At 42.2% G+C, this 27,631-nt stretch overlaps 1 protein-coding gene across 2 annotated transcripts in view; it reads left to right on the forward strand.

Annotated features, from left to right (window-relative positions):
* The window catches only part of zgc:172282 (leucine-rich repeat and fibronectin type III domain-containing protein 1-like protein), a 119,297-nt gene extending 93,175 nt beyond the window's left edge, over positions 1-26,122 (forward strand). The window contains exons 4-7 of one of the 2 annotated variants that reach the window (XM_064301891.1): positions 10,361-11,001; positions 12,417-12,530; positions 12,931-13,254; positions 25,731-26,122. In XM_064301891.1, the coding sequence (XP_064157961.1) occupies positions 10,361-11,001; positions 12,417-12,484 (709 nt within the window). In that variant the 3' untranslated portion in view covers positions 12,485-12,530; positions 12,931-13,254; positions 25,731-26,122. The remainder of the gene's footprint in view (positions 1-10,360; positions 11,002-12,416; positions 12,531-12,930; positions 13,255-25,730) is intronic. The other variant, XM_064301892.1, reaches the window with a different exon arrangement.
* Positions 26,123-27,631: the final 1,509 nt, after the last annotated feature.

A 27,631-nucleotide genomic window follows, 5' to 3' on the forward strand; every position in this document is an offset into this window, starting at 1 on the left:
TGTGTGTGTGTATGTATAGGGACTGATAATTCAGTCAGTTACCATCAAACAAAGCCTTTTCCCTGACCACCAAAGACTCATATGAATGCATGATTCAGCCAATAATGCATCTCATGTTCATGGCCCGTTGGCTGATTGGGCGATTTGAGCTACATCTGGCTGGATATCCATGTTTTGTCTTTTTTTCACCTTACTCTGGCCATACTTATGACCATGCTGATTTATGAAATGGATATCACAATGTAGTTTTCCCATTGCAAGTAACACAACTGTAAATATTTATCAAATAATGGCAGACTTGTGGAAAAAGCATATCTTGGTGGATATTGATGCTTCAATGACCTTTGCAAATCAGTACACAGCTAAATCCTCTTCAGTTTCTCCAGCATAAATCATTCAATTCCGAGCTGAATCAAAAAAGACGAATAAATGTGTTTTTATGGATCAGAATGAACAAACTAGCAATTTGTTGGACTTCAGCTCTTGCTGAATATGTTCAGATGTGTCTGCAGACCTGCCAACCTTAGGAAAATATTTTGAGTACCACAATAGTCAGTGTAACGCTTAGTTCACATGCTTTGGCATGTACCACTTCGCTTTGCACGCACACACGCACACACAAGCCTTTCTTCATAATTCTAGTTTTGACTGTTAAAGTGATCAGGCAAAATTGTATAATTTGACCTGATTCCAAAATATCACTTGCACTGCACTGGGCTATATTATGATAAACTTTCAAGTCAAAAGTTTAAGTACACCTGCTTAAAACAATTTTTTCATGATTAATATTTCATTATATGATATGTGTGCTTATACAAACTGATAACCATAAGTGAATTGCATTCACTTATTTAATAAAAATGGAAATAATTTATTTTGTATATTGTAACATATGTTTTCATTTTCAAGTATTTACAGAAACTTATGTTGTAATGTAAAACACTGTCAATTATGAATAAAACCAAGTTTCTGTTCATGATTTCCATTTTTATTTAATAATTAAATGATTGAATCAGCTTATATAGGCACACATCATATAGGCCTAATGAAAAAAATAGTATTCAATAGAAAAATTATCTAGGAATGTAGGCTTTTGTAACTAGAGCCAAATTATTACCTGAAGCTCCTTGGTGGCTAATGTCAAAATCATAATTGCACAATGTGCAAAATGCATGGTGCGGAAGTTTTGAGGGGCGGAGGCACGGCCATTGCTCCTGATATTTTGCGAGGAACTTCTGGGGGGCATGGACTCGCTTCTTTTTAGTAGGTCTGCTGCTCTCTCTCTCTCCTTGTTAGTATCCTCGTCATCTGACGTCATGATTATTTTCTAACTGCAAGGCTGGTCAGGTGATTGGCTGCAATAATAGGAATTATTTGCTACGTTAGCAGTCTATAGTCAAACACTTTTGCAATGGTCACTTTGCTCCAACAGAGCGTGCGCGATTCAAAGTTTGAACAGGGAGTCTCCATAGCGTTTGAGTAACTGCAGCTAAATTACTCCATCCGTTATTCACACGTCTCGTAACGAGGCTAAATCACATGCGAGCTACTACTACGGCTAACTATATACACAAATTTATCTCATTACGATATACCCCTTGAAATGCATCATCTCGTAAAGTTACCGAACATGTTTTACCGTTTTATATGTTAACACTATGGTCACATTTTTCTGCTTGATTATTACTCCCCACTTCCCATTTTACCTCAGCAATGCAGCATTACGCCTTGGTGGATAATAAAGTACCGCTGTGTATCAGTGGATGTTGAGTGGGTCGGGGAGGGGTTACAGAACCACAAGCACAAGGTCATAGCATCTGGTTCAATCCGAGGGATGTAGTTTAAATACAGAATAAATGTACGGTATTGTTTTGTATTAATTGGTTGTTTTCCGTAATTAAATTACAATAATATATATTTTTTTTTTTTGCGTAGTTTCAGCTGGCATTTTGTACCTGCGTATTTTGACCAAGAATTGCGTGGTTGGTACACAAAATGCGTGCAGGTTGGCAGGTCTGTGTCTGTTTTGTTTTCCAAACAATTAGCAAAACAAGCCTTTAAGTTTTGATGTTTTACTGCTATTCCTCTCTTAATTGTACAGGGTATGCACATAATTTGGCAACAAAATGGCTGCTAGTGGTCTATTTTTGGGTATTCAAATGGTTGCATCCCTTTCATCAGATGGGACTGTATGACAGTAATTAAACTCGCACTGTCATGTTTAATGTGCCAAGCTCGCTATATATTTAGCAAACACATTACATGAAAAAAACATTAATTCACACAGTTAGTAACTGATGATATCTACTGAACATACATGTTGAAAGTCTACCTTAAAAAACTATTCACCTTTGACTGAATGATATGGACTTGGTGATGGAGATTTTGTGAACGAAAAATTAGATAGAGCAAACATTTGCCTTCAGTGCCACAATAATTTGTCAGATTCACAATCAACAATTTTCATTATTATTCTTTTTTAAAATTATTGCTCACAAACACAGTTCAGCGCTCAGTAGTAACTTGAAAATTGCCAAACTGAGTATTTGAAGACAAAGTGTAATGCTTGCATTACATAAGGATGAATGTTGATTAAATGCAGACCATGGTGGTTTGCAGCAGTGCACAAATATCTTTTGGTTCAAACAAGTCAGTGAATGGCAGCTCCAGCCATTATGTCATCACTAATATGGAGGTGGATGCTGGTAGCCCACCACTAGGGGGCGTGGTAGATGTGAATGGGTGGGCTTGTGCTAGTGAGCTAGTGCAGTAAGAAAAACAGACTTATATCCAGTGGTAGAGGAGTCCTTTTGATTCCCACGTGTACTAGGAAGTAGGTGTGTAAAAAGCACAATGTAAAATATTGTTTAATTGTAGGTAAACAGTAGGGAAAATTGAGGCAAGGGGAGAAGATATTCAATGTATTGAAGAGAGTGCTGATGTAAACAGGAGGTCTGCCGAGAATTTCGATCCACGGTTATGCCGAACAAGGGGTACAATAACTCACCGAGCTGAAGACCAGTGTTCCCCAACCAATGAAACTAATCACACTTTTATTGCTTCTTCAGATTCGGTAACTGGTACATATGCTAACTCAGGTCTCGGAACTACTGTATATGGACGCAATTCTTGAAACAACTTTTACATTCACAGCATGAGCAAGGTTCATTGATATGTATGACGATGACCACAAGGTAAGTAGTTGGGCTACTGATAAAATAGTTTGATTTATAGCCTGCAAACACTGACAAACCTCAAATATCAAATTTAGAAATTTTTCGTGTGGAAATTTGGCTTTGCTAAGTTGGATATTATGGTTGAAAGAATATTTATGCCTGTTCTCTGAAAATGTATGAGCAACTCACATCACAATAAATTTCAGTGTGCTTATGTATTTGGAGCATGAAATTGATTTTATGTTTCTTGTTGAAAAATAAGACTCAAGAAGTATTTGGAGAAAGAGGTGAATTAATCTTGGCGAATGTATTTACTTGTGCAGTGGTCTATGGAAACCCACTGGTGTTATCAGGAGTCATTTATGGCAACAGGCCAAAATGCCTTAATGCTCATCTTTGGTCAGAAATGAGATTATTCACAATGAATTATGTTGTCAGTTAAATGTTATAAATCCTAGCCAAAGTCTGCCAAAGTATTTGATGCCAAATTATGACATAGATAATCTTTGAGTGTGCAGCTGTTTCTTTTGTGAACCCTGCTCTCTGGATTGTTACGAGGATACAGCTGGGAATGCGGTGATTGCTCGTTGTTTATATGAATTAACGGCACTCAAATTAGGCTTTCGTCGTTTCTGTTCTCGATTAGTGAAGCTTTTTAGAACAGCCAGATGATTGTGGCGTATCCCTGTGATGAACATCTTAAATAATCCTCCATAGCAAAGAAAACTTTCTGAGCAGGTGACACATCGCATTAGTCAAATTACCGAGTGGCTCCTGGTGTTGCATGTTCTGGCTAAAATGCCCGTTAGCCTGGCACTGCCCAGGACAGGAGAGGTCTCTGTCTCTTCACCCAGGAGCTGCCCACACCAGCTGCACAAACGTAGCCCGTCATCTAATGCTAACGAGCTTCCGGACCACATGCCCCTCAGGGGACAGAGGCCTGTTGAAAGCACGTAAGTGGTTCCAGCTACGAAAAGAGGATTATAAAATATGATTAGACATTCCGATTTCTGAGAGGAAATGCAAGGAGAGAAAATTGGCTCAAGTCAATTACAATCAAGGGAAGCCTTTTTCCCAGACCACAAAAAGGCACATATATGAATACATGCTTGATTCAGCCAATCATTTCACGTGTCTCATGTTCATGGCATGTTGGCTTTTTTTAATGCTAAATCAGTTTAAGCTCACCTGGACAGATGTGTTATTTGTTGATTTATGAAATGGTTGCCATGTGCCGTTTGTCCGTACGCACCTGTGCATATTCGTAATATTCTGAGATAACCACAGCACGGTCAGGTCATATGTGGCATCTTCACGTAACAGATGAAATGAGAAAGTACTCTGTGGTTCATCTGATACAGTGAAAAATAAGATTAGGACAGTTAAATATGTCAAAGATACAAGCATTCTCTCATCTCAGCATTCATATAGGCATATGAACTGCCAATATTGTAGTCAGTCTTTAATTTTCAGTACCTTGCAGTACAACATAGAAAATACTCGATTGCTTCTGTCAAGAAAAGCTGCGTCGTGCTTGAAGTAATCCCATGGAAGATTATAAATCGTAATGATGCTTGATGTCTTCTCACTGCCTGTGAAAATGAAACAAAGATTGTGGAGCGGAGGTTATATAACCAGTTCAGTTTTACTGGCTGAGACGTTGCCCTTCTACCCTCAGCGAAGGTATAGAATTTAAAGAAATAATCTTACCAAATTACGGTGTCAAGCAAACAGGCTCTGCATGCTCCAGGCTATATGCGAGTTAGGAGACACAGTGTATAGTGGGTAAAATTTAAATTTTCGTATTAGAATATTCATTATATTCTGAGATAACCATGGCACGGTCAGTTCAGATGTGTTTGGCGCACGGCCGCAGTCTGCGCTGTTTCACACAAATAAACTCCAGCAATTTGTTGGGCTTCGGCTCCTTGCCTAATTTGCCAGAGTGAATAATTCACTTTACTTTAGCACAATTACAGCTGCATTCGATTACGGGTCATTTCATTTCAGGGGACTGCCATGGGGAGCTCTTCAGTAGCCCGGCACATTTTTACTCCATGTCATCCCACCTTGGCAATTTCGTTTTTTTTACGTTCCGCTTAATATCCCAGGCCGCATTTTACACTGCAAGCTGTGTAAATGCTTCACATGCGACTATGATGAATTCTTTATAAAACTGAGATGAATAAACCTTTGGGTGGCTTGTGCTGTTATAGCAGAATTGAGGTCTGAAATGCCCAATGGGCTGGTATGATTGCGCTTTACTGGCTGTCGTGTGCCCCCCGGGGCGGGAGGACTGCAGTTTTGGGGCCCGTTCTCGTTTTATCGCGATTCCGCTGGTCGATCCAGTGCTTGCGGTCTGCCTGTGCCAGACGCCCGGTGGGTGTCCATGACAACGCAGGACGAAGAGAGGGAAAAGCTGCCGAGGCAGGAATCGGACACATGGGAGGACGTGCGCTCGTTCCTGAAATTAAACGAGGACCCTACAAACATGACTGGCTGCTGCAGAATAGAACAAAAGTGGGGAGGGAAAGCCATGGAGAGCAGTGCAAGCAAAAGACTGTTTCACAGCTCTGCAAATGAAGGTGTCTGCCATTTTGCTGTGGCACTGTGATAAATGTGTGAGCGTGGATACTTTCTGTTCCAGTCAGGAGAAACAAGGGGAGTCTCTTTGTCCTGAACCTGTTATGTCTAAGGGACTTGTGATTCACATTTAAATGTACCTGACCGGTGGTTGTTGATATTTCACTGAGAAATGCTTTGAATATGAACCTGAATATTACCTTTGTCCGTTGTACCTCGGCTAGTACAGGCAGAGCAGGACTTGTACGGCGACCAGCCCTCATTGTCGGCAACTGTCGGATCGTTCAGGTTTTCAGGGGTGAAATGGCCATAACTGGGGTTGAGTTAACAATAGGCAAAAGCGCTGTCCGCCCCTTTGCTTGTTCGCTCGCTTGTTCTTCTTCCTACAACCCTTCCGACGTTCCTCACGATTGCCTGTCCCCGATATGACATCACGCCCAAACTGTATAAACTTTCCTCCCGCAGTAAAGTCAGCAGCAACACACGATCCCAATTCACTCACATCTTGTTAATTATCACCTAAAAGATGCAAGCCTATCTACATGAAATGTTTTTTTAAAAACTAAAGAAAAACAGAGAATAAAACAAAAGACTAAGAAGGAAGCACACATTTTTTCTGTCAGGTTCAACACATGTCAACAGACACTCTCATAACATCTCAGGTTCATAGGAATACACAGGCCATGTTGAGTCAAATGAATGAACATCAAAGAGGCTTGAAGCTTTATAGTAGCCCAAGACACTACCATCTGTCAGTGTTTGAATGAGATTAAGGATTTATTATCAAGTGATTTAGCACTCTGTCAATTGTTATATTTTTTTTAAACACCTTTATATCTGCTCCAGTTAAACTCCTACGCTTGATTAAGGTCATAAAGTGAAGCCCTCCATCCAAACTCATGATACGGGGAGGTGTGAACTCATGTCGAATGAGCGAGTTTTAGTGGAGGCAGTCTTTTACGCTCCTGTTCCCTAATTTTTTCCTCGGTTCTCCTACATGGAGAGAGGAATCAGCTAAGCAGTCTTCTGGGACCAATTATAACAAAGATGATTTTTCACAGCACGGCGACATCACGTAACAGATGAAATGAGAAAGTACTCAGTGTTTCTTCTGATGCTGTGAAAAATAAGATTAGGACAGTTAAATATGTTAAAGATGCAGGCATTCTCACCCACCCCCCCCCACCCCCCACCCCCCAGCTCATGTTTCACAACATTCGCAGTGGAGATATGAACTGCCAATAGTCAGTCTTTAATTTTCAGTACCTTGCATCACAGCACTCAATTGCTTATGTCAAGAAAAGCTGTGTCGTGCTTGAAGTAATCCCATGGAGGATTATAAATCGTAATGATGCTTGATGTCTTCTCACTGCCTGTGAAAATGAAACAAAGATGGTGGAGCAGAGGTTATGTTATCAGTTCAGTTTTACAGGCTGAGACCTTGCCCTTCTACCTTCAGTGAAGGTATAGAATTTAAAAATAATAATCTTACCAAAGTACAGTGTCAAGGAAACAGGCTCTGCATGCACCAGGCTCTATATGACTTAGGAGACACAGTGTACTTGCTGTTTGGAGTTCAGTGTCTAGCGGGTAAAATTTTAATTTACAGTGTTTTTGGCTCAAAAACTTGACTTTCCAGGCCATTTACACATCATCCCACAATGGAGTAGATGTGTGTAATTACTAAACCAGAATTTATAGACCACGCTAATATTTTAGCTAGAACATGCAACACAGGAGCCACTTGGTAATTTGACTAATGCGATGCGTCACCGGCGAAGAAAGTTTTCTTTGCTCTAGAGGATTATTTAAGACTTTCATCACAGGGATATGCCAAATCATCTGGGTGTTCTAAAAAGCTTCACTAATCTAGAACAGAACCGATGAAAGCCTAATTTGAGTGCCGTTAATTCATATAAACAACAAGCAATCACCGCATTCCCAGCTGTATCCTCGTAACAAAAGACCTGTGCATTTCTCAATGTAAAATAATTGCATTAACGATTTGGCTTATGCAAAGACAGCGGAATGATTGAGCTCCTGTTGAGAAGGAATGTATCAGTTACCTAAATCAGCATTTATAATTTGATCAGATTTATTGGGCTGTTATTTTAACATCCATTTTGTTGTGTTACTAGTCGTCTGACTGATGTTGAGACTCTAGTTTTCAACTGAGCAGTCACCGCAAATAATGTGAGCCTGAATCAATATGTTTAGTTTAGTTTAATTAATTTTACAAAATTAAAACACGTATCAAAAGACTTGCATGTGAAGAAATTGTCAAGGATAACATGAAAAAGTCCTGGACTTATTTCCATCGTGGTCCTTGATGTTCCATGGAAGAACATGAACAGATTGGTGTGCTGTAAATCATATGCTGTCTCCTCCTCTCCACCAGGCCGGTGAGTACCTTCGCTGTTCGGCTAACGCTTGCCGTTGAACAGCCTGGAGTCAGCCCGCCGCTCGCAGCGAAACCAGCGTTTCGGCAACACTTCTTAAGCGGTCAATTTATCTATGCGGCCATGGTGCAGCTATTGCGTCTAATATGAATACACAAACATCGATTTGGTTCATTTAAGTTATCTGAATTTTACAACCCCTGAACTTCCAATTATATGTCTGTACTTTATAAACTTCCATTTTCTTTTCATGCAAGGAGTCCAACTGTGTGTAATACTGCCATTAAGTAAACTAAATGGAGGCATTTAGTATTTTTCTTCAATATTCTTTGTTAGTTTTATACCAACTTAAAAGGGAAATTCAATTATGTTTTCTTTTTTGTCTGAATAAACACACCCTCATTTTACTCCCACATAATCTGCCTATTGCTGACTTTATTTATGAATATTAAAATTGTAAATAAAGTCTTGTTAGCTAGAGATACCATATACACAAGAAAACTGCCGACGTTACGTTGATTTAATCAAAATGGCATTTAAATAACACTGCAGTTTTTAGATACTCAAGACACATAATCCAGGGTATTTTGCCATAACCTAAATTTAGAGCATTCACAAAGTAAACTGGAAAAAAAAAAAAAACAGTAACAGTTGTTGAATCGAACGCCCCCGCTGCATCATTAGACGTGCAGTTTAACAAACAAGTCCTGGTAGGATTGCGGCTTCGATCTTCCGGCTGCGGTGCAGATGCTGTTGTTCACCGACACCATCGGTTGCCACGGCAGGAAAGAATGTTCCATGGACTATTGAGCGTTGAGCATCCACTTAACATCTAGCGCGGAGTCTGCTATTCATCAGGGGGAGTGGAAGTGGTCAAGAGGTCGTTTTTTTGGGGGGTTTTTTGCTGTTGTTTTGGTTTATGGTCCTATTTCTTGAATGCATTTCCTTTAAGACTTGAAAGTTCAGAATTTAAAAGCAAATTCCAAATGTACTTACCTTCCCACCAGTGAGTCATTGTGGGTCAGCTCCTTCACAGATGTGTGTGGGACTAAGGCACAGAATGTTCTATTTAATTATGGACGAACAAAACCATGACTGCAACAACAGAACAACATGGCTACAGTCATCAACGCTGAACATACCATAAAGCATAGCATGAAACGTACTGCTGTTTAGGGAACTGCGGATATTCTGGAACTCACAATGTTGGCACAGCTTTGCAGAAGCTAGGGAAATAGTGTGAAGGCTTCATTACAGCTGAGAAAACAAAGGGCAATGTCTTAATTCTGTGGCCTTCAGCAGCTTTGAATCTTCGCCAAAATGTTGGGCTTCATTTTCTCCTGTGATATCAGAGCTCCGAACTGAGGGCCGTGGTCTAATTAACTTGCCCTAGTGTTCTTTTGCTTGCATCCAGATGTGTTTCTTTCAGCTAGAGTGTCTGTTTTCATGCATGTGTGTATATGCATGTCTGTCAGTCTACATTTTTTTTTTTAATTCTCCCAAACATTTGCCTGTAGTTTTACCCTTCCTCCTTCCTCCAGTTGCGACTGGCAAGCATGCGACCCTGGCAGCCATGCAGTAGCAGCCATGCAAACAGCACCGAAGCTGAAATGAATGGGCTTCTTTGATACATGCCCCTTTTTCCAATTATGAGTGCAGGCCACGCAATGCTACAGAAGAGCTCATTCCAAACAGGAGATGCTGTCTGTATTTGTCTCACTGACAACAGCTGGTAGCGCGTGGTCACCTGGCTCTTTGTTTTTTAACACAGGGAACCTGTGTTGAGCTTTGTCAGTGTCATTGCTGGGGAATTCTGGCCTAGAGAGACTAGCCTCTTCTGGTGATTAGGGTGTTATTCATCCATCATCTATACCCGCTTATCCTGAGCAGGGTTGTGGGGGGTGCTGGAGCCTATCCCAGTGTGCATTGGGCGAGAGGCAGGAATACACCCTGAACAGGTCGCCAATCTATCGCAGGGCACACTCATACATATGGGCAATTTAGAGTCTCCAATTAACCAACCTGCATGTGGGAGGAAATCGGAGAAAACCCACACGGACACGGGGAAAATATGCAAGCTCCACACAGAAAGGCCCAGGCTGGAGTTGAACCCAGAACCTTCTTGCTGTGAGGCGACAGTGCTACCCACAGCACCATCATGCTGCCCCAATGACATTTTTCTTGCTTTTTTCTCGTTCGCAGGATGATCCCGTCCACCAGCCAGGACTTCCTGGTGAAGGATCTGGTTTCGGGCCGGGAGTACGACCTGTGCGTGCTGGCGGTCTACGACGATGGGATCACGTCGCTCACCGCCACCCGGCAGGTGGGCTGCGTCCAGTTCACCACTGAGACGGAGTACAGCCAGTGCCAGTCGCTCCACAGCCAGTTCCTGGGCGGCACCATGATCATCATCATCGGCGGCATCATCGTGGCGTCTGTGCTGGTCTTCATCATCATCCTCATGATCCGCTACAAGGTCTACAGCCACCAGGGCGGGGAGAGCGGGAAGGTCACCATCGCCAACGTCCGGTCCCAGACCAACGGCGGGCAGACGGGGCAGGTCACCAGGTCCGCCTCCAAGGGGGCGGAGAGCCAGGAGGAGCAGGTCCTGACGTGCTCCGGGGTGGGCGTGGGCGTGAGTGGAGGCGCTGCCCCCACCAGCACCGTAAAGGAACCCAACACCATGACCTTGGTGGTGGACTGCGAGAAGGTGCAGATCACGGAGATGACCACGGAGGACGTTCGGTCGCCCACACAGAGGCGCCAGTCCAGGACTTGCATAGAGCTAAAAAGACGGCCGTCGCTGTCCGCCAAAGACACAAAGAGTGGAGAAGCAGTTGGTGGTGAGTGCACCTGATTCATATTCGTGTTCAGTCTTGGCGAATAACATGTAAATGTGAATTTTCGGTGGGAGAACAGAATATGTAAGTCTAAAATAAAACACTTTTGACACCATTGTTTTATCCAGTACCTCTCCCACCTACCTGTCTATTATCCATGTGCAGTTTAATTCAATATCTTAAAAAGCTGTCCTATAAAGGTAATCAGTCTTGAGCAGAAGTCTCAAACTCAAATTCTGGAGGGCCGTGGTGTCTGCAGGTATTTGTGGTTTCCTTTCAGTCAGCTGATAATTACGGTCTTGAGAACAAGGTGTGTGGATTATGCTGCCAACCAATGATTTAAGTAAATCACTGGTACTGAAACACACTGAAGGCCAGCAGAAACTCTATGTCCTAGTGCTTTGATCCAAAGCAAAGCTCTTCAGTTCAAACCCAGCAGGGTCAGGTAGGGTGTCTGTGATGTCCAGAGAATGGGGGGGGGGGGGGGTCTATCACCCGCAATGGCACTTTCTCAGCTGTGCTCTCTTTCTTCTTTGTTACCCTCTCAGCTTTTTGTAAAAAAATAAAAAAAAATAAAAATAAAGCAAATAAATAAATAAAGAATGGTGGACTGCCCTGCTCTCCTTCTTAAAGAAACAAAAATGGTTCCATGATTTAAATTATTCTAAGGACAAATACCCATTATGTCTATTAGTCACATGTGACCCAGACTTGATTTACTCTATCAATGTAAATTATTGAGCTGGTGCATATGGGATACTTGTTTGAAAAGTGGCTTGACAAAGAAATTATCACAACCCCTAGCTGGTGGAGGACTGAAGTACCATACAGAAAACAAGGGGAGACAAACCGGTAGCCTTAACTATCATAAAAAATCACACTCCTCTTATGCTTTGAAAGGTCAAATAGCTATACCTTAACAAGTTAATATGAACCCCTTGCCTAAGAGGTAAGTAACGGTTACCTAGTGTTCCACAAACATGTCTCAAAACTGGCGCTCACTGCATTGCCTAAGGAAGTGGTCACTGGATCAAATTAGGCCTAGTATTGAATGAAATTGAAGTTTGGTGTGGGCTCAACACTGTAGAAAGGAACCTTGGAATTTCTTTCCTGGTCATTGGCGGAGTTGTTTTCTCCTGCGCTACAACGCGCTTATCTTTCAATCGATAGAGGTGGGGAAAATTAAATACCTCCCCAGCTGCCTCCCGCAACAGAGTGCGCATTCATTCTGGTCACCCAGACACAGCGAAATGCGTTAAAAGTGCCCCGTTCGTGTCCGGGGGACAGGGACGATAACCCTCCCCCCGTTGAGCGCGGGCGGCGTCCTCGAACCGGACTCCCCGTCGGGCCCGTCGGTTAAGCGTACTGCTCGTTTGATCGCTCGATTTTCACGTTCCTTCTCTCGCTCTCTCTCCCAGACACGCAAGCGCCTCAGCCCGGGGAAGACAAGAAGATCCATCGCGACTGGAGCGATTTTAAAATTTGATGACTCCCCTCCGCCACTCCTCACGAAGCAGCCATCGCTCTGAAGAGTAATGGCGTCTTGTCTCTATTCTACTCCATTCATACGCTTTGTAAAAAAGGGGTTTTGTGATGCTGCCACTTATTCAAGCTAAAAAATATACTCCAGCTGTTGGACCGTCTAAGCCTGTATTGCATTGTGAATGGGGCATGTCTTCTTTTGTAATTGAATTGCACCCTCACTCATGCCAAAGCAGCACACTCGCGGTAGTGAAGATGCGCGCGTCTGCTTAACATCTCATGAAAATGAAGGCAATCACATTCAAATCAGAATCAGACACATCTCAGGGACACCTCAATCATTTCAAAATTGTGGATCTCTCCTCTCTTTTCCTTTCTTTGAAAACCCGTCGGCGCTGTAGTCGATGACGTGACTGACATGGTAATCTTGGCTCTCTTGTTGTTTTCCAGAACATTCCAGGCCAATGGAATCGTGGAGGTGACTCAGCTGGGATCGTTTTATCCTTTCCCACCGGACTCCCCCGAACCACACAGTTTCCGCTTATACCGTATCCAAGAATACTCCCACCGTCCCTCCTTCACGGCTCTGAGGGATTCGAACATTTGCTTGGCAACTGGACTCTTTGACACTTGTGCCCCCTCACCGCTTTGGAGCATAATCACCTTTTTCTATACCTGTGGCTCAGACTGTCTGTGTGTCTGTCAACTGCACCAACCCACACCGAGGACCTTCTTGGCTGCCCCCCGAATCCAGGATTAAGAACAATGCAGAAGGTAAGATTGAGCATTGTGGCGGAGGATGGGGTGAAGGATGCTTACATAAGTGTGGCAGTTACGTAAATGTGCGATGGATGTGTTGCAGGAACAGGTGGAAACAGGAGCACAAGGCTTCATGAACAATGATGTCTGTCTATTCTTTGTTCAATGGTGGTTACGTTATCTCACTGTGATAACTGAATTTCCTAAATGAAAAAGGGGACTGGAAAGTACTGCCATTGAGGGTGAGCTATCTTGTGCTGACAGTCCTTGGCAGTCAAAACATTCCTCAGTCCACAGAAGCACATAATTGCTGGTTCAAATCAGGGGGGCACTGATAGACTGCCACCATAATTGAGCAAGGTATATTGTTAGTAGCTTGAGGTAATTTAGATGATCAAATTTTAGCAGCTATGTTATTTTTGAAAATTCTTCAGTCAAGGTGAGCTGTTTTTGTTTTGTTTTTTGTTTTTGTTTTGTTTTGTTTTTTGGAGGGGGGAGGGGCTTTGCTTTCAAAGCACGTCCTTTAGTTGAACCTTTCATAGCATAATCACATTTTGCAATCCTATCTTTAGTGAAAATGATGGTTATTCTGCTGGTGGTTATTTTTGTCAGCTGTTTTTGGTCCTCAGCCTATGCCCTTGCTAACTCAACACAGTTTATTTGCAGCAGTCAGTGAAGCAGGGGTATTTATACACTTTTAGCAAAGAACTCAAAAAGACGAGCCAACCCTTCAGGTGAGTGAAACCCTAGACTGAGGTGTAGCAGCTGTCGTGGAAAGCATTTTGACTGATTCCTTTCTCAAAGAAACAACCCCTGCCAGCCTTCTAGTTGGGCATGTAAATTGGAGCAAACAGACTTGCACTAATTAAAGGGCACGCGGGTCTTTGGGAAGTCAAGCGATCGGCCACATTAGGTCCAGAGTTAATTGACACCTTAATGAGTAACGGAGGGAGAGGTGCACTCCAGGGTGTCCTGCATCAGCGGTGGTAAACACAGATAGCCAGAGCAGAAACGCCTCCTAGAATCCGTACACATTGCCGCCAACTCTGTAAGCACTTGTCATTAATTGTGCTTTGCTCACTCTAAATTTGTGTGCTGCAGTTTTGTTGGGTTTACAATTTAAATCAATTAACCATCCATGGGAGTAAACAAAAGGGAATGCACCTGTATTACAAAGGTATAATTGAAGTATAACATGCAAATTGACCTCAGCGTTGCAAATTATAGCCTGTCGTTTTAGCAATTTCTTTCCCAGTTAAAGACAACCATTCATGGAAATAAAGATATTTCAGCGGCATAATTGAAGTAGAACAAATCATGGCCTTCTACAGTATCTATTTCTTTGTATGGCTGGCTTCATGCCTTCATTTCACATCAAATTATAGCATATGGGCCCTACAAAATATGTTCATGACAAGGTGCATTAACTTCAAAATAACACTTTCCGATTCGATGTAAAGCCAGGTTCGCTTGAAAGAGGTTTCATTGGCTGTAACCTCAAGGTGCTCCAACAATTTGTACAACAAGGTGATTACAAGGTGATCGAGCGTGATTACACGCAAACGATGTTTCACTTGACAGGCCAGGCTATTAAATATCATCGCTACGAAATGGAGCAACAGAGTCATGAATTATAGATCGACAAGGCTGCATTTCCCCGCGGCACACATGATTTATGCCACAAGCTGCCCTTTAGGCAGATTTAAGAAAAAAAAGAAGGGGCAGAGTGGAGCTTGGCTGAAGATGTGTGGCTGGCAGGCGAGGGTGAGGGGGTGGGGGGTGGGGGGTGTTGTGGGGGGGGGGGGCGGAGTACCAAAACACAAAAATGACAAAGCGCAATGAAAGTGGTGGGAAGGCGTGTGGGGGAACACAAAGCCCCAGATAGCATTGGTCCTCTGTCAATACCAGCGGCTTGACCTTGGGAAAAGCAGCGGCACTGGCTGTATTAGAACATTTCTTCTCCCGCTCATTTGTTCAGAGGCGATGGTTGGACACAAAAGAAATATGGCCTTGATTTATAGAAGTGGCAGTGATTGAAAAGCTGGGGCCTGTCCGCGCGCGGTTCGCACTTGTTCGTACGCGGGCGTTTGTGGATGTCTACGCCATTCATAGCCGCTGTGGCCCCGACTCCCGCCTCATCGCCTTCTCGCAAGACCGAAAACCAATGGCGGGCATACCAATCACTGGCCGAACCACGAGATCGCGCTATCGATCCCCAATACAGATGCATTTCTGAGAAATGAGCCAAATTAAAAGTTAAAGTGAGGTATAAAGTCAAGATGGATGGTGTGTTCATTTTTTTTCTTTTTTTTACTGCAGCTGCACACCCCCAAAATGAAGCAAAAACCACTGCATCGATTTCGATGTGTATTTCTTGAAATAACAACCTTACTTCAAACTGCCACTTGAATTTTAAAATGTGCAAAGCACCTTTTCCCTCCAAACAGCATTAATCTCTGTAGGAGAAGTAATTTTCTATTTAGTATTCATTAATCACCACAGGCCCAGTGAGAAACACAGCCTTATAATACCTGCGTGTATTTTGTTTTAATTTATTTTTAATTTTTTTATCCTCTTATCAGTCTTGTTTACATGGGAGAAAGCCTTGATACTAATTAACCTCTCTTGGCGTAATCTTGTTATGAGAGGTTAACAACATTGTTGTGAAAAAAAGTGAACGTCCTAACACGAGTATGTATGCTTTTGTCCCACTTAAATTAATTATCCAAGGTCAGAAAAATGTCAGTGGAGGATTTGATATGGAAGAAATCACCACCAAGCGTCTAACTATTGCAAATTAATATAGGATTCAATTCAGATTCCCATGACACCTGTACAGGGAAATTTATGGCCCTGTATGAATGATCCTTGACCCCAAAAACTCTACAACCCATGGCAATCATTCGGATGGATTCAGGTCTCATTTGTCAAGGACAAATAGTTTTAGGTCCTCAAAAGCACACTGTTGACAACTTCATTCTGACAATCACTGAATTTACCAGACTGCTTGGAGAAAACTAATTGGAGAAAACTAAAAGACGCATAATCAAATTGGTAAAGTTTAGGGGGAAAAAACAATGTGGTTTAGAAAAACAATGTAAATTGAATCAGGCCATTTGAGATTGGGAAATGATAGTTACTTGAGCCTTGAATAGAAATCTAGAATATTTGTCCCTGAGATCAGTTGGTATATTGACACTGGGAAGTCATCTAGCGAACGACAGTGATGTGAAAAAGTACACCCTGCTTCAGTTCTATGGCTTTACTTATTAGAACACAACTAACCCTCATCTAATCCTCAGAAAATCCTAACAGTGCATTTGTATGATAAATAAGCAACATTTGTGTTTTCTATTATTCAACCAGAAATAACTCACTATATAGAAGCCATGTGTGGAAAAACTCAGTACACCCTTACTGCTCCCAGATCATTTTAGAAGGTAATTAGAATCAGGTGCTGCTAACCAAGTGTGCACAATTAGTTGGCAAACAGGAAGTGCAACTGCTTTTATATAAAAGCAGAAACTTTGAGAGTTTAGTCTGGAGAATACTGGTGTGTGTTAACACAGCATTCAAAGGACAAAATTGTACGACCCACAAGACTTCCAGAACACTGTCCACTGGACAGATGATACTGAAGTGGAGTTGTTTGGCCAAAACTCAAATACCGCCCAGTAATCTCATGCCAAACATCAACCATCATGGTGGTCAAGGGGTGATGATGTGGGGATTTTTGGCAGCCACAGGACTTGGATGCCTCACAATCACTGAGTCCACAATGGATTCATCTGTATTCTAGAGGAAAACGTGAGACCATCTGTCCTACAGCTAAAGCTTGGCTAAATGTGGATCATGCAATTATACGGCTGCTACCTCGGCCAGGTCTCTCTTGCAAAAGAGATTTTGATCTCAATGGGACTTCCTGGTAAAATAAAGGTGTAAAAATAATTAGACAATGACCCAAAGCCCACCACAGGGTTCATACACTTTTTCACCAATGATTTTCAATTACTTTTCCATGACTTCTCCACAACCTTTAACTGAATTTCCATGACCAAAACAAATGACTTTATCTCAGCGGGACGATTTAAAATTATTTATTGTAACACTAAGTAAAATTAGGTCTGCATATGAAACATATGGTGCCTCTCTAAAACAAATACACACCAGACAGACACACTTAGATACATTCTTTCATATTTTAATTCGAATAGTTTAACATTTTCGTCAATGTCTCAAACAGGGCTCGAAATTGCGACCATTTTGGTCGCATATGCTCCCAAAATTTAATCTGTGCGACTTCGAAATATAATTGGGAGCATTTGTGCGAGTGCAAATAATTGTTCTGGGGCAACCTTTTTTTTTTCTTTTTTCAGTCGAACGTCTCTTTCTCTGTACATTCGCTAGTTAGTACACTCAGTATGTGCCTTGTGAGCTGACGGCGACCCTTCTAATCATAATCAATCGTGAGCTTGACATTCTTACCTTTAATGCTGATTTTAAATAGGTTAATATTAGCCTTCAATCACTCCCTTTTGCAGCACTCCACTGTCACGCGACACAGAGAGCTAATGCGTTACTTGTTACCTGAAGACAAAAGTTTAGGTTCATTTTTAGCGTTATCGAAAGCTGAAAAGTTGAAGCGAACGATTACGGCATATTTTTTTTTGAAACATTAACGTAGCGTTTTGTGTAGCGACCCGGTTGAAACAGCTAATTTCTCCGATGCAGTTTACTGGCGGTTGATTTAATTAGCGGTATTAATGTGACGAGAAGCGCTTTGTCGTTTGAATGCATAACACGCAATTCCTTGATGAGTCGACACATTTTAGGCGTGACAGTTTAACTGTTACTTGTAACCCGTACTGTTATTGTCATTTTTTATTAATAAAAAATCTATTGCATATATTGTTGGTGCTCCTTACATTTTGGTGGGTGCTCCTAACTTTTTGAAATGGGTAGCACCAGTGCTACCAAGTAAAAAAAGTTAATTTCGAGCCCTGATATATTATTGAAGCTGCACACTTCCCTGGCATATTGTTGGCACAGTAGGGCCTACGTTTACTAACTGCTACATTAGCAGAAGCGTGCCTGTAAACAGACTGAGCCAGACCGAATTAACTTCTCACACCACCAAAATACCGCGAAGGTTACGTGCCAATTTACGTTTTATTACTATACATACTATTTTTATGATTGGATTAATTAGCCATTGTATTTGATGCAACTGTAGCTATATTTCCATTACTTTTCCAAAACTTTTCAAAAAATATTATTTTCCATAACTTTTCCAGGGCCTGGAAATTGCATTTTCAATTTCAATTACTTTTCCAGGTTTTTCATGACCGTACGAACCCTGCCACCAGTAAATCAACAGAATAGCTGAAAAAGAAAAGAATCAGGGTTTTGGAATGGCCAAACCTCAACCCCATTGAGATGTCATGGGACTCTGAGAGAGCTGTGAATAAACAAATTCCCTAAATCATCAATAGACAGTTTAGTAAGGAGGGGAGGGTCTGATACTCATACATAAAATGGTTAGTCTAGGTTATTACTAAAGTGGGTGCTACAAGCTACTGAATCATGGGGTGCATTTATGTTTTCACAGATGGCTTCTGTATGTTGGCTTATTTTTGGTTGAATAAATAATGAAGTAAAATCTGATTCAGGATGTGTTTGTCATTGAGGTTAGAATTTGGTTCTTCAGGACTTGGTGAGACCTAGATGAGGATTAGTTATGTCCTAATATGTAAAAGCATATAATTTAATAGCAATAATAATAATGCCATTTCAAAGGTGGACTGCAGAACTCAAACTCCTCAAAAAAAAAAAAAAAAAAAAAAAACACCCACAAAATAGCAATGTTCAAAAACAGAACAGAGTGAGAAAGCCTGAAAGCTTCTGTAGTCTCTTCTTACAAAACACATTGCTCAGCTCTCAGAATAAAGAAAAGGTGATCCTCTTTCAACACACTGCTGAGCTCTCACAATAAAGAAAAGGTGGTCCACTTCCAACACACACTGTTGAGCTCTGCTACGGCCCGAAACAGTGTCACTTTCTGTCTATAGCGCCACCATCAGGCTAATCTGGGTAGGTTTTCTCACCTGAATAGCACATGGGAATGGGAACGGACCTGCCGATTTTCTTTGCTCTACGATGTATAGTTTTTGCAGTGTAAACACTTTTAGAACAGAAAAAAATCAGTTCCAGCACCTGCAGTGGTTGGACCCCTCACACAATTCCACATTGTCATGGTACTGGTCATACCATCCGCTGCTGGTGCAAGGCAAATAATGAAAAGGGGGGTGAACTGTTGTACTGCTCCCTGTTTTCGCACACCTTGGAATGGGACTGACTTGAGCCTGTGGTCTCTACTATGAGTAAATCAAGAATACTCAGAAAAAATCAAGTGTATGGATGGGTGAGATCAACAGCCAAAACACAATTCTTTCTGTAGCTTCCGGCCATGTGATTAAACAGCAAGCTAGCTTACCTGGTCTAGCTTCCTCAGTTATTAAATAAACAGAAATATAAAATGAATAAAATGTTCCTATGCAATACACTATATAGTTATTTTGCAATAATATTGATATAACTATCTTCCCTTGTCATTAATACTCCCAAAATAATGCATGCAATTTCAGAATTAATTCTAGAATTCAGAAGTCCATAAATATCTTTCACCTTGTCTCACGTATGTAATGTGCAGCTGCATGCATTGATTCAAAGTACAAGCAGCACTGTGTCCAGGGGCTGTGGAGACACGCTTTATCCATTAATAAACTCCAGCCTCAAAAACGGACACATATATGCACTGAAGTTTGCATTAAAGAATGAAAATTATGCATCGTTCTTTATGGATTTTCTGTTTTAAAAGCCCTTTCATCAAATATTTCACCCAAATTGCTTAGAACTGGGGATATAATTTCTACTTCAGGGCCAGGAGCCCTGAGTGACTAATTTAAACAGTAACTTTGCAGAAAACCGCAAATTATTGCTTTTATAACAGCAGGTGTCTGTTCGGAAAGCTCTTTGTTTTGATGAGGAATAAGAACTCATTTGGCCCATTTGAAAACCTTTAGTGGATTCTAAGCAACAGTAAATTTTCCACATAAACCCACAATCTGCACCTTTCATTTTCGGCGTGCACCTTGGCTGAGGAAGCACTCTCGTTATGCTAACTTGGGTCTTGTCATTGTGTGTGGGATTTTTTTATAATATTGTTTTGTAAGAGCAAACCTGGACCAACTGGTTTCAGAGTACATTTTAAGGATTAGTGGCAGACAGGAAGAAAATTGGAAGTATAACATAGTATTTAAACATTTTTAATTTGCTTGTTAATATACAATAAGTGGCTTTTACTTTTCCTATAGGCCAATACTGGAAACAAGTAATGGTAAGTTGTTGGAAGAGTCTTCCTTCTGATTCCTTAGATAATGAAAATGCATTGCACTGAGAGTAGAGGGTGAAATACTTGTACAAGTAAATCAATTTTTCCCAATAAAATGTGCCCCTTGCCACTTTCTATTGTGAGCTACCACAGAGACATGAACCCATGTAGAGACCCTTCCACCTGTATGATTTTTATTGCAACACCATGAATTATTTATGAGACCTTTTATATCGGGTCCTGTTACATCAAGACTGTCCGTATTGGGCACATGTCTAATCACATCCAAAGCAGAAAATCACTCAAAACTTTTGTTTTGCGAAAACATTTTTTTGTCCATTGGCCTAACCTGTTCATGAATACTCCTGTAGACTCTGTTCTTTCTACTTTAAACACGTGCGCCATCTGCCACGGTTGCTGAAAACCTTCTGGGCGATGTCCTCGTTTTTCTTTTCCCCCAATCTGGAAAGCCTAGTCATGTTTGCAGACCTGTTTCATTGGTTTAATGTGCTTTGAGGGTTTGGGAGCTTGAGAGCACACTAGCGAGTGTGAAACGAGTTCTGTGAAACGTGTTCATCCAGCTGTGGCTTCCCCCCTGCACACAGGACGCAGGGGGTCAGACAGACTGCAAGTACACGCTTATCATTCAAGAAGGAGGTTTTTTGACACCACCCTCACTGGCCAATGATGTGAGAGGTTAGGTAGTTATGTAGTAGCCTGATGTCTACAGCGGCCAATTAGCATTGCGCTACGAAAAGGAACTTGTTTGGCAGCCGCTGTTGCACGTGACCATGACAATGGCGATGAACAAAACCCTCGCTCACTGGGTAAGACCACAGCCAATCATCCAGAGCCCTGCAGTGCTCCCATCTACAGGGTCAGTATTCCAGCCCAGACTGTAGGCCCTTGGTATTGACTGCTTTTCTTTAAGCCGTAGGGTCAGCAGGTTTTGAGTTGATACTCAGCAATTATTTTATCAGTTAAAGCAGTTTATTACTGAACGGTGAATCTAACTGATTCTAAGGTGAAAACAAGGTCACGGGTTTACCCTGCTGATGCTGCGGTCAGTGTCAATTTAAAATGAGGAGCCAGTGGACCAGACAAGAGAAAAAATAGCACAACTGACTGTTACTGACGGTGCAACAGAGATTCAGAGCCGATGGCCAAGTCAAAGTTCCTTTGGGCAAGCCTGGACCCATCTGCGTTCCTGCAGTAAGACTGACAAACATCCAGGCAACAACTAGCTTAGGAAACTTCTGTTTGTTCTTTGTTTTCAAGGAACTGTGTTATTGATTGTATGCAGTGTTGTTTTAGATTATAACTAATGTATATACTCTATTACTAACATTAGCTTACAGTACGCGTTCCTTTTCACTGAGATCTGTGCATGTGATCTCTCATGCACTAGCATATACTCATTCGATATATGGTCTCTGTATTTAGAATTCAAAGGTATGCTGAAATTAGCTAGACGTAGCTAACTTCAGTAGCCTTTTATCCACGCCATTCCCCTGATTTCCAGACCAGGTTTAGCAGCACATGCTAAAAGTTGATTCATAATTTCGCTCCAACAGAGCCTTTGTTCCCTGCCCCACATGCGCTGGTGAACACACACATGACTAGACACACACACACTGAACAATCTAGCATATCTTCCTTTATTTAGTCTTTAATAATTTATATGTTTGTTGTTTGTTTTAATTAATTCTATTTTATTAAACCTCATCATCGATCCGATTATCATTCAGATAAATTCTTGAACCTACCACCTCAAAGACTGCTTACCAGTTATATCATTGGTTATTGTTTTTATTTAATACTGAAATTTATAATCATGATTTAATTAATTTTATGAGACTGATTAATTCTGAGACTAATTATACTTTTGCACCATTTGATCATCACATGAGGTAATATATTTATACCTCGTGCTTCCCGTGGTGTCTACTTGTGAGGATTGTTAAAACGGACACGTTTAAATTATTTATCCTCACTATTCTACAATTTGTGGAGGTGTTTTCCCCTACTCAGTCAAAATGGTGCTGCTTTGAATCTTTTTTCTTGAATAAAAACAGCTGTGTGTGCGCGTGTGTGCATGTGCATACGTGCATGTGCGTGTGTACATGTGTGTGTGTGCTTCTGGAGTCGCACTGACTCTCGGTGTTGTATGCAGCAGCTTTGCAGCCCCACAGAGCTGGTGTGTGCACTGTGTGGGCGCAAATTACAAAAAAACAAAATCATTCAGCGAATGCTCGGTTGAAAGATTTATGTTGAGCATTGTGCCCCTTAAATGAAAGAACTATTGTACTGGAGATATTGCCCAGCAAAGAAGTGCTTAAAGAAGTATTTTTTTTTTTTTTTTTAAGTAAAGCCAGCTATTGGCTGACATGACCAGCCATTATCGTGTGTGGGGGAAGGAAAAAATAAAACTTACAGCCTCAGAGGATAGCAAGCTAGCTAGCCAACACAATTACATTACAGGAATAAATCATGTGGATTCTTTGTTTCCAGAGAGTTTAATGTGGGACTTTGCCATTAGAGGAAAAAAAACTCAATATTAAACATCCGGGGAGCACGTAGACCTGACAATGCCTGAGATATAGAATAGTGTGCTCTCCACTGTAATTGTCATGCTTAAATCACTACAGAATATGGCACTTCTGCTCATCAAGCCTCTCAGCAGTCAAGAGTAGCTCTGTTTTAATCCCCCACATCATCAAATTGAGTACCCCAAAAAAAAAATTAGCCAAATTACACGCAGCATCTTCAATGTGAAAGGTATTAAACAGGTTCTTTTAATATCTAGAACCACGGTAATGAAAATTTTAGAACAGAGTCTGCAGGGAGGGAGGTTTTTTGCTTTGGGCAATCTTTTTTTCTCTGTGTGAATGTTTTGTCCTGTGTCCCACGTGCGCTTTGGATGAAATGTAACTGAAATATTTGGGTTATTTTAAAATGCAGAACACAACCACACATACACTTGGGATGTGAAAACATAAATTTAGATATAAGACGCAAATAACCGTGTGCAAATTGTGAAATGGAATTTAGTCACAAACTTACTGCGGGAAAATTATATAACTTACTGCATGGGTACAGGATTACTGATGGGAACATATCAAAATAAGAGCTTGGGATCAGAGGACAGAACTTACTTTTTTCCCAAGAACGAGTTCATATAATATGTCCTGCAGTTTTCCTTGAGCTGCTTTGTCAGCTTTTAGAGCATTTTAACTTTCAACAAAGTCATACAAATCAATACTATCACATGGACAAACAGCAGATTATGTAACTGATATGCAAGCTGTCTTCTTTTACTCTAACACATTTAAACAGGTGTAATGATAGCTTTTTTTGGAGTATAGTTCCATTCCAATTTTATTGTCATTTGCAGGAATGGTTAAAAAACAGCAGGCTAGCAAAGAGGAAGAGGTGAGCAAGTGAACCCCATTGTGTATATTAACTCAGTTTAATAATTATTCTGATTTTCTACAAATGTTAAATATGGTTTCATATATATATAGTTGACCCCTCTTCTGATTGGCTGGTCTTCCATCATCTGACTTTCTGGACACCTGGAATACCAGTTTGGACACCAGTTTGCTTCTGGTCTGACTCAGGGATGGAGGTGGAGGGGAGACAAAAGTTAAAGAGGAGGGGTAAGAAAGTGTCAATCATAGCCAATTAAAGCCTTCAAATAGTAGAGCAGAGGAATAAATATATTCTGTGACTTCTTGCTAACTATTTCTGTTTGTTGGTAAACTGAAATTGTGGGGTTTTTTTTGTTTCGTTTTCGCTTCACACGAAACAAGGGAAATAGTTCCCTCAAAGAACTTTTTTTAAAACAGAAAATCCATAAGCTAAGTATACGAGTGCAGTGTCATCATTCAGTTGTACATTGCTGTGATGTAGTCTTGTGTGGTATAAATTTGCCAGTGTCATTCTTGGAACACCCATTTAAGCATTTTTAATCAAAAAATGTTAGATTAAAACTAAAAATCGAATGTAATTTTGTTCGTTTTTCTGTGCGATCTCCAACGTGGAAATCTCACGACCTCAATGTGATGATCCTCATCAGTACCTCATTTGCACGTCTTTCACGTCTTTCATCTTTTCTGAAGTGTTTCGGTAATCTTCAGCATCCTACTGTTCATGTTATATATATACAGAACAGGCAAACAGAGATGAGTGACTTGGAGGCAGGGTAGCAGCAAAGTCTCTCTCGTGTGACGGTGTCAGCATTTTTGACAGCGAATCAGTTTTAGCCACTGATGAAGCCACTGCAGCCCTACAAGCCCCAAGGGGCAGAAGAATGAGCAGGCACAGTGATCAGAGGGAACCGGCGCTGTCTGTCCCTGGGGCCCAGTGCTGTCTGCCCCTGGGGCCCAGAGCTGTCTGTCCCTGGGGCCCAGCGCTGTCTGCCCCTGGGGCCCAGAGCTGTCTGTCCCAGGGGCCTGGAGCTGTCTGCTCCTGGGGCCCAGTGCTGTCTGTCTCTGGGCCCCAGCGCTGTCTGTCTCTGGGGCCCAGCGCTGTCTGCCCCTGGGGCCCAGCGCTGTCTGTCCCTGGGGCCTAGTGCTGTCTGCCCCTGGGGCCCAGAGCTGTTTGTCCCTGGGGCCCAGTGCTGTCTGCCCCTGGGGCCCAGAGCTGTCTGTCCCTGGGCCCAGCGCTGTCTGCCCCTGGGGCCCGGAGCTATCTGCCCCTGGGGCCCAGTGCTGTCTGTCCCTGGGGCCCAGTGCTGTCTGCCCCTGGGGCCCGAGCTATCTGCCCTGGGGCCCAGTGCTGTCTGTCCCTGGGGCCCAGTGCTGTCTGCCCCTGGGGCCCGGCTGTCTGCCCTGGGGCCAGTGCTGTCTGTCCCTGAGGCCCAGTGCTGTCTGCCCCTGGGGCCCGGTGCTGTCTGCCCCTGCGGCCCAGCGCTGTCTGCCCCTGCGGCCCAGCGCTGTCTGCCCCTGGGGCCCAGAGCTGTTTGTCCCTGGGGCCCAGTGCTGTCTGCCCCTGGGGCCCGGTGCTGTCTGCCCCTGGGGCCCGGAGCTGTCTGCCCCTGGGGCGCAGCGTCAGCGTCCGGGTTCACCGTCGGCTAACCAGGCCTCTGTTCTCTCCGCAGGTGGCGCGCCTTGCTTCGTCCGTCCAGAGCCCGCGAGCACCAAAAACCCCGGGCAAAGCAAACCGCACATCTTCGGAGCATCGTCACCTTAATCCTCCCCACCCTCCCCGTCCCTTCTCCAGCGAGCACTGATAACATTATAAAAAAGCCAGCCACGCCACTCGATCTCATCGAACACAGCCCTCAGGCCCTGGATTAAATAATTCCCATGATCCTCCTCTGCCCCCCACCACCATTCCTTTAATTTCCCTCGTCATTTTTCTTTGGCTTCTTTTTTTCCTTTTTTTTTTAAATCTGTACATAACTTTCAAATCTTATAGTTTTGTACATGTAATTTTTATGGTGTGTGAAAAAAATTTTCTATAATAAAAAGTGGGCTCATTCGAAATGTCTGCGGTCTTTTCTTTGTGTGTGTGTTTGTTTGTGTGAGTGTGCGTGTGTGTGTGTGTCTGTGTGCATGTTTTCATGTGCGTGCATGCATGTGCACGTGTTTGTGTACGTGTTTGCATGTGCGTGCGTGCGTGTGTACGTGTGTTTGTGTGCATGCACGGTAAGGGTTTCTATCCTTTATGTGCTGTTCTAAAACCCGTGGTCTACGCACAAGAATGTCTTGTGATAAATGCACGACAGCTGCTCTGAAGCGGCTTGGAAAACCTCCCAGTCGTAACTGAAAATGAGGCACAATTCACCCCTGCACTATACCTCCCAAACACAAACTGTCATTCATCACCACAAAGAAGTACCACTCATGCTACCAAGCCTTTTTTTAAAGAAATCCTGTTCTCTTGCTCTGCTTTTTCTCCCAATCTTAAAACAATTAAATGAAATTCAGATCAACAGTGGGGGGGAAAAACTCATCTTGTGTTCTTCATCCTGTTCTGCAGGCTGTTTCCAACAGAGTCTCCGGGGATACCATGTGGAGCACTCATTTTAAAAAAAAGAAAAAGAAAACACAAGACCTTGACGTGTCAATTGGCTTGCGAGTCCAAGACCTGTTTCGATTTTCGATGTTTCGCGCATTCGGATGTTTGAGTAACAGAGCTTCACATGTGGCAGAGTCGGCGGGAACACGTGCTGGGTGAGGGTGTTGGATTTGTCTCATGCGTTTAATCTTCAGGGGGGTGACTCTGAATAATTATAATCGTGCAGAGCTGTCGTTTTCCCCCCTCATACATGGCAGCAAGTGGGAGGTGTGCGAGCGGCCATTACCTGGAGCCAGAGGGACTTTGATGCGTGCGTCTGAGTAAACACCTTGAAATAACTGCCAAATTCGTTTCCCATCGGAGGGAGGAAGAAATTAACTTCTTTTTTTAAACCTGCAGGTGATCCATGCAGGGAGAGAGAGAGAATATAACTATTGCTAGCTCTCATAAGGTAACAAGCTGGCAAACTATCATCCAACCAATTAGTTATGCTACCAGTTCTGTAATGCTAGCTTGTTTTATTTATTTTTTTTGTTTGTTTGTTTGTTTGTTCCCTAGCTCTGTATGTAATCACAGATTTTGTAGTATATATGTTAATCAAATCAAACTTATCAGAGGTGGAAAGTCCAGGGGGTCAGAGAGTAGAAGTCCGGCCATGTGTTTCTTCTAACCATGAATACCCAGCTGGTTTCACTTACTAGTTCTACCTCATGGCTGCCAATTAGAAAACTCAGGTGATTGTATGAAAATGCTGTGGAGGAATTTTACTTTCTGAACCTGCATTTTCCACAATAATTAACATAATAACAGTTTAAAAAAGTAGTCAAAGACACTTTTGAAGGTTAGAGACATTGGATAATATGACTATTGGAGAGCTGACCATTATGTTCGAACTGGAGACAGAATTCTATAGACGCTTTCAACGGTGACAACATAAACAAACGTTACTGCGCATGTGCGTTGTTCTGGCCCTAACTT

The sequence above is a fragment of the Anguilla rostrata genome, chromosome 12, assembly GCF_018555375.3.
Source record: "Anguilla rostrata isolate EN2019 chromosome 12, ASM1855537v3, whole genome shotgun sequence".
Lineage (NCBI taxonomy): Eukaryota > Metazoa > Chordata > Actinopteri > Anguilliformes > Anguillidae > Anguilla > Anguilla rostrata.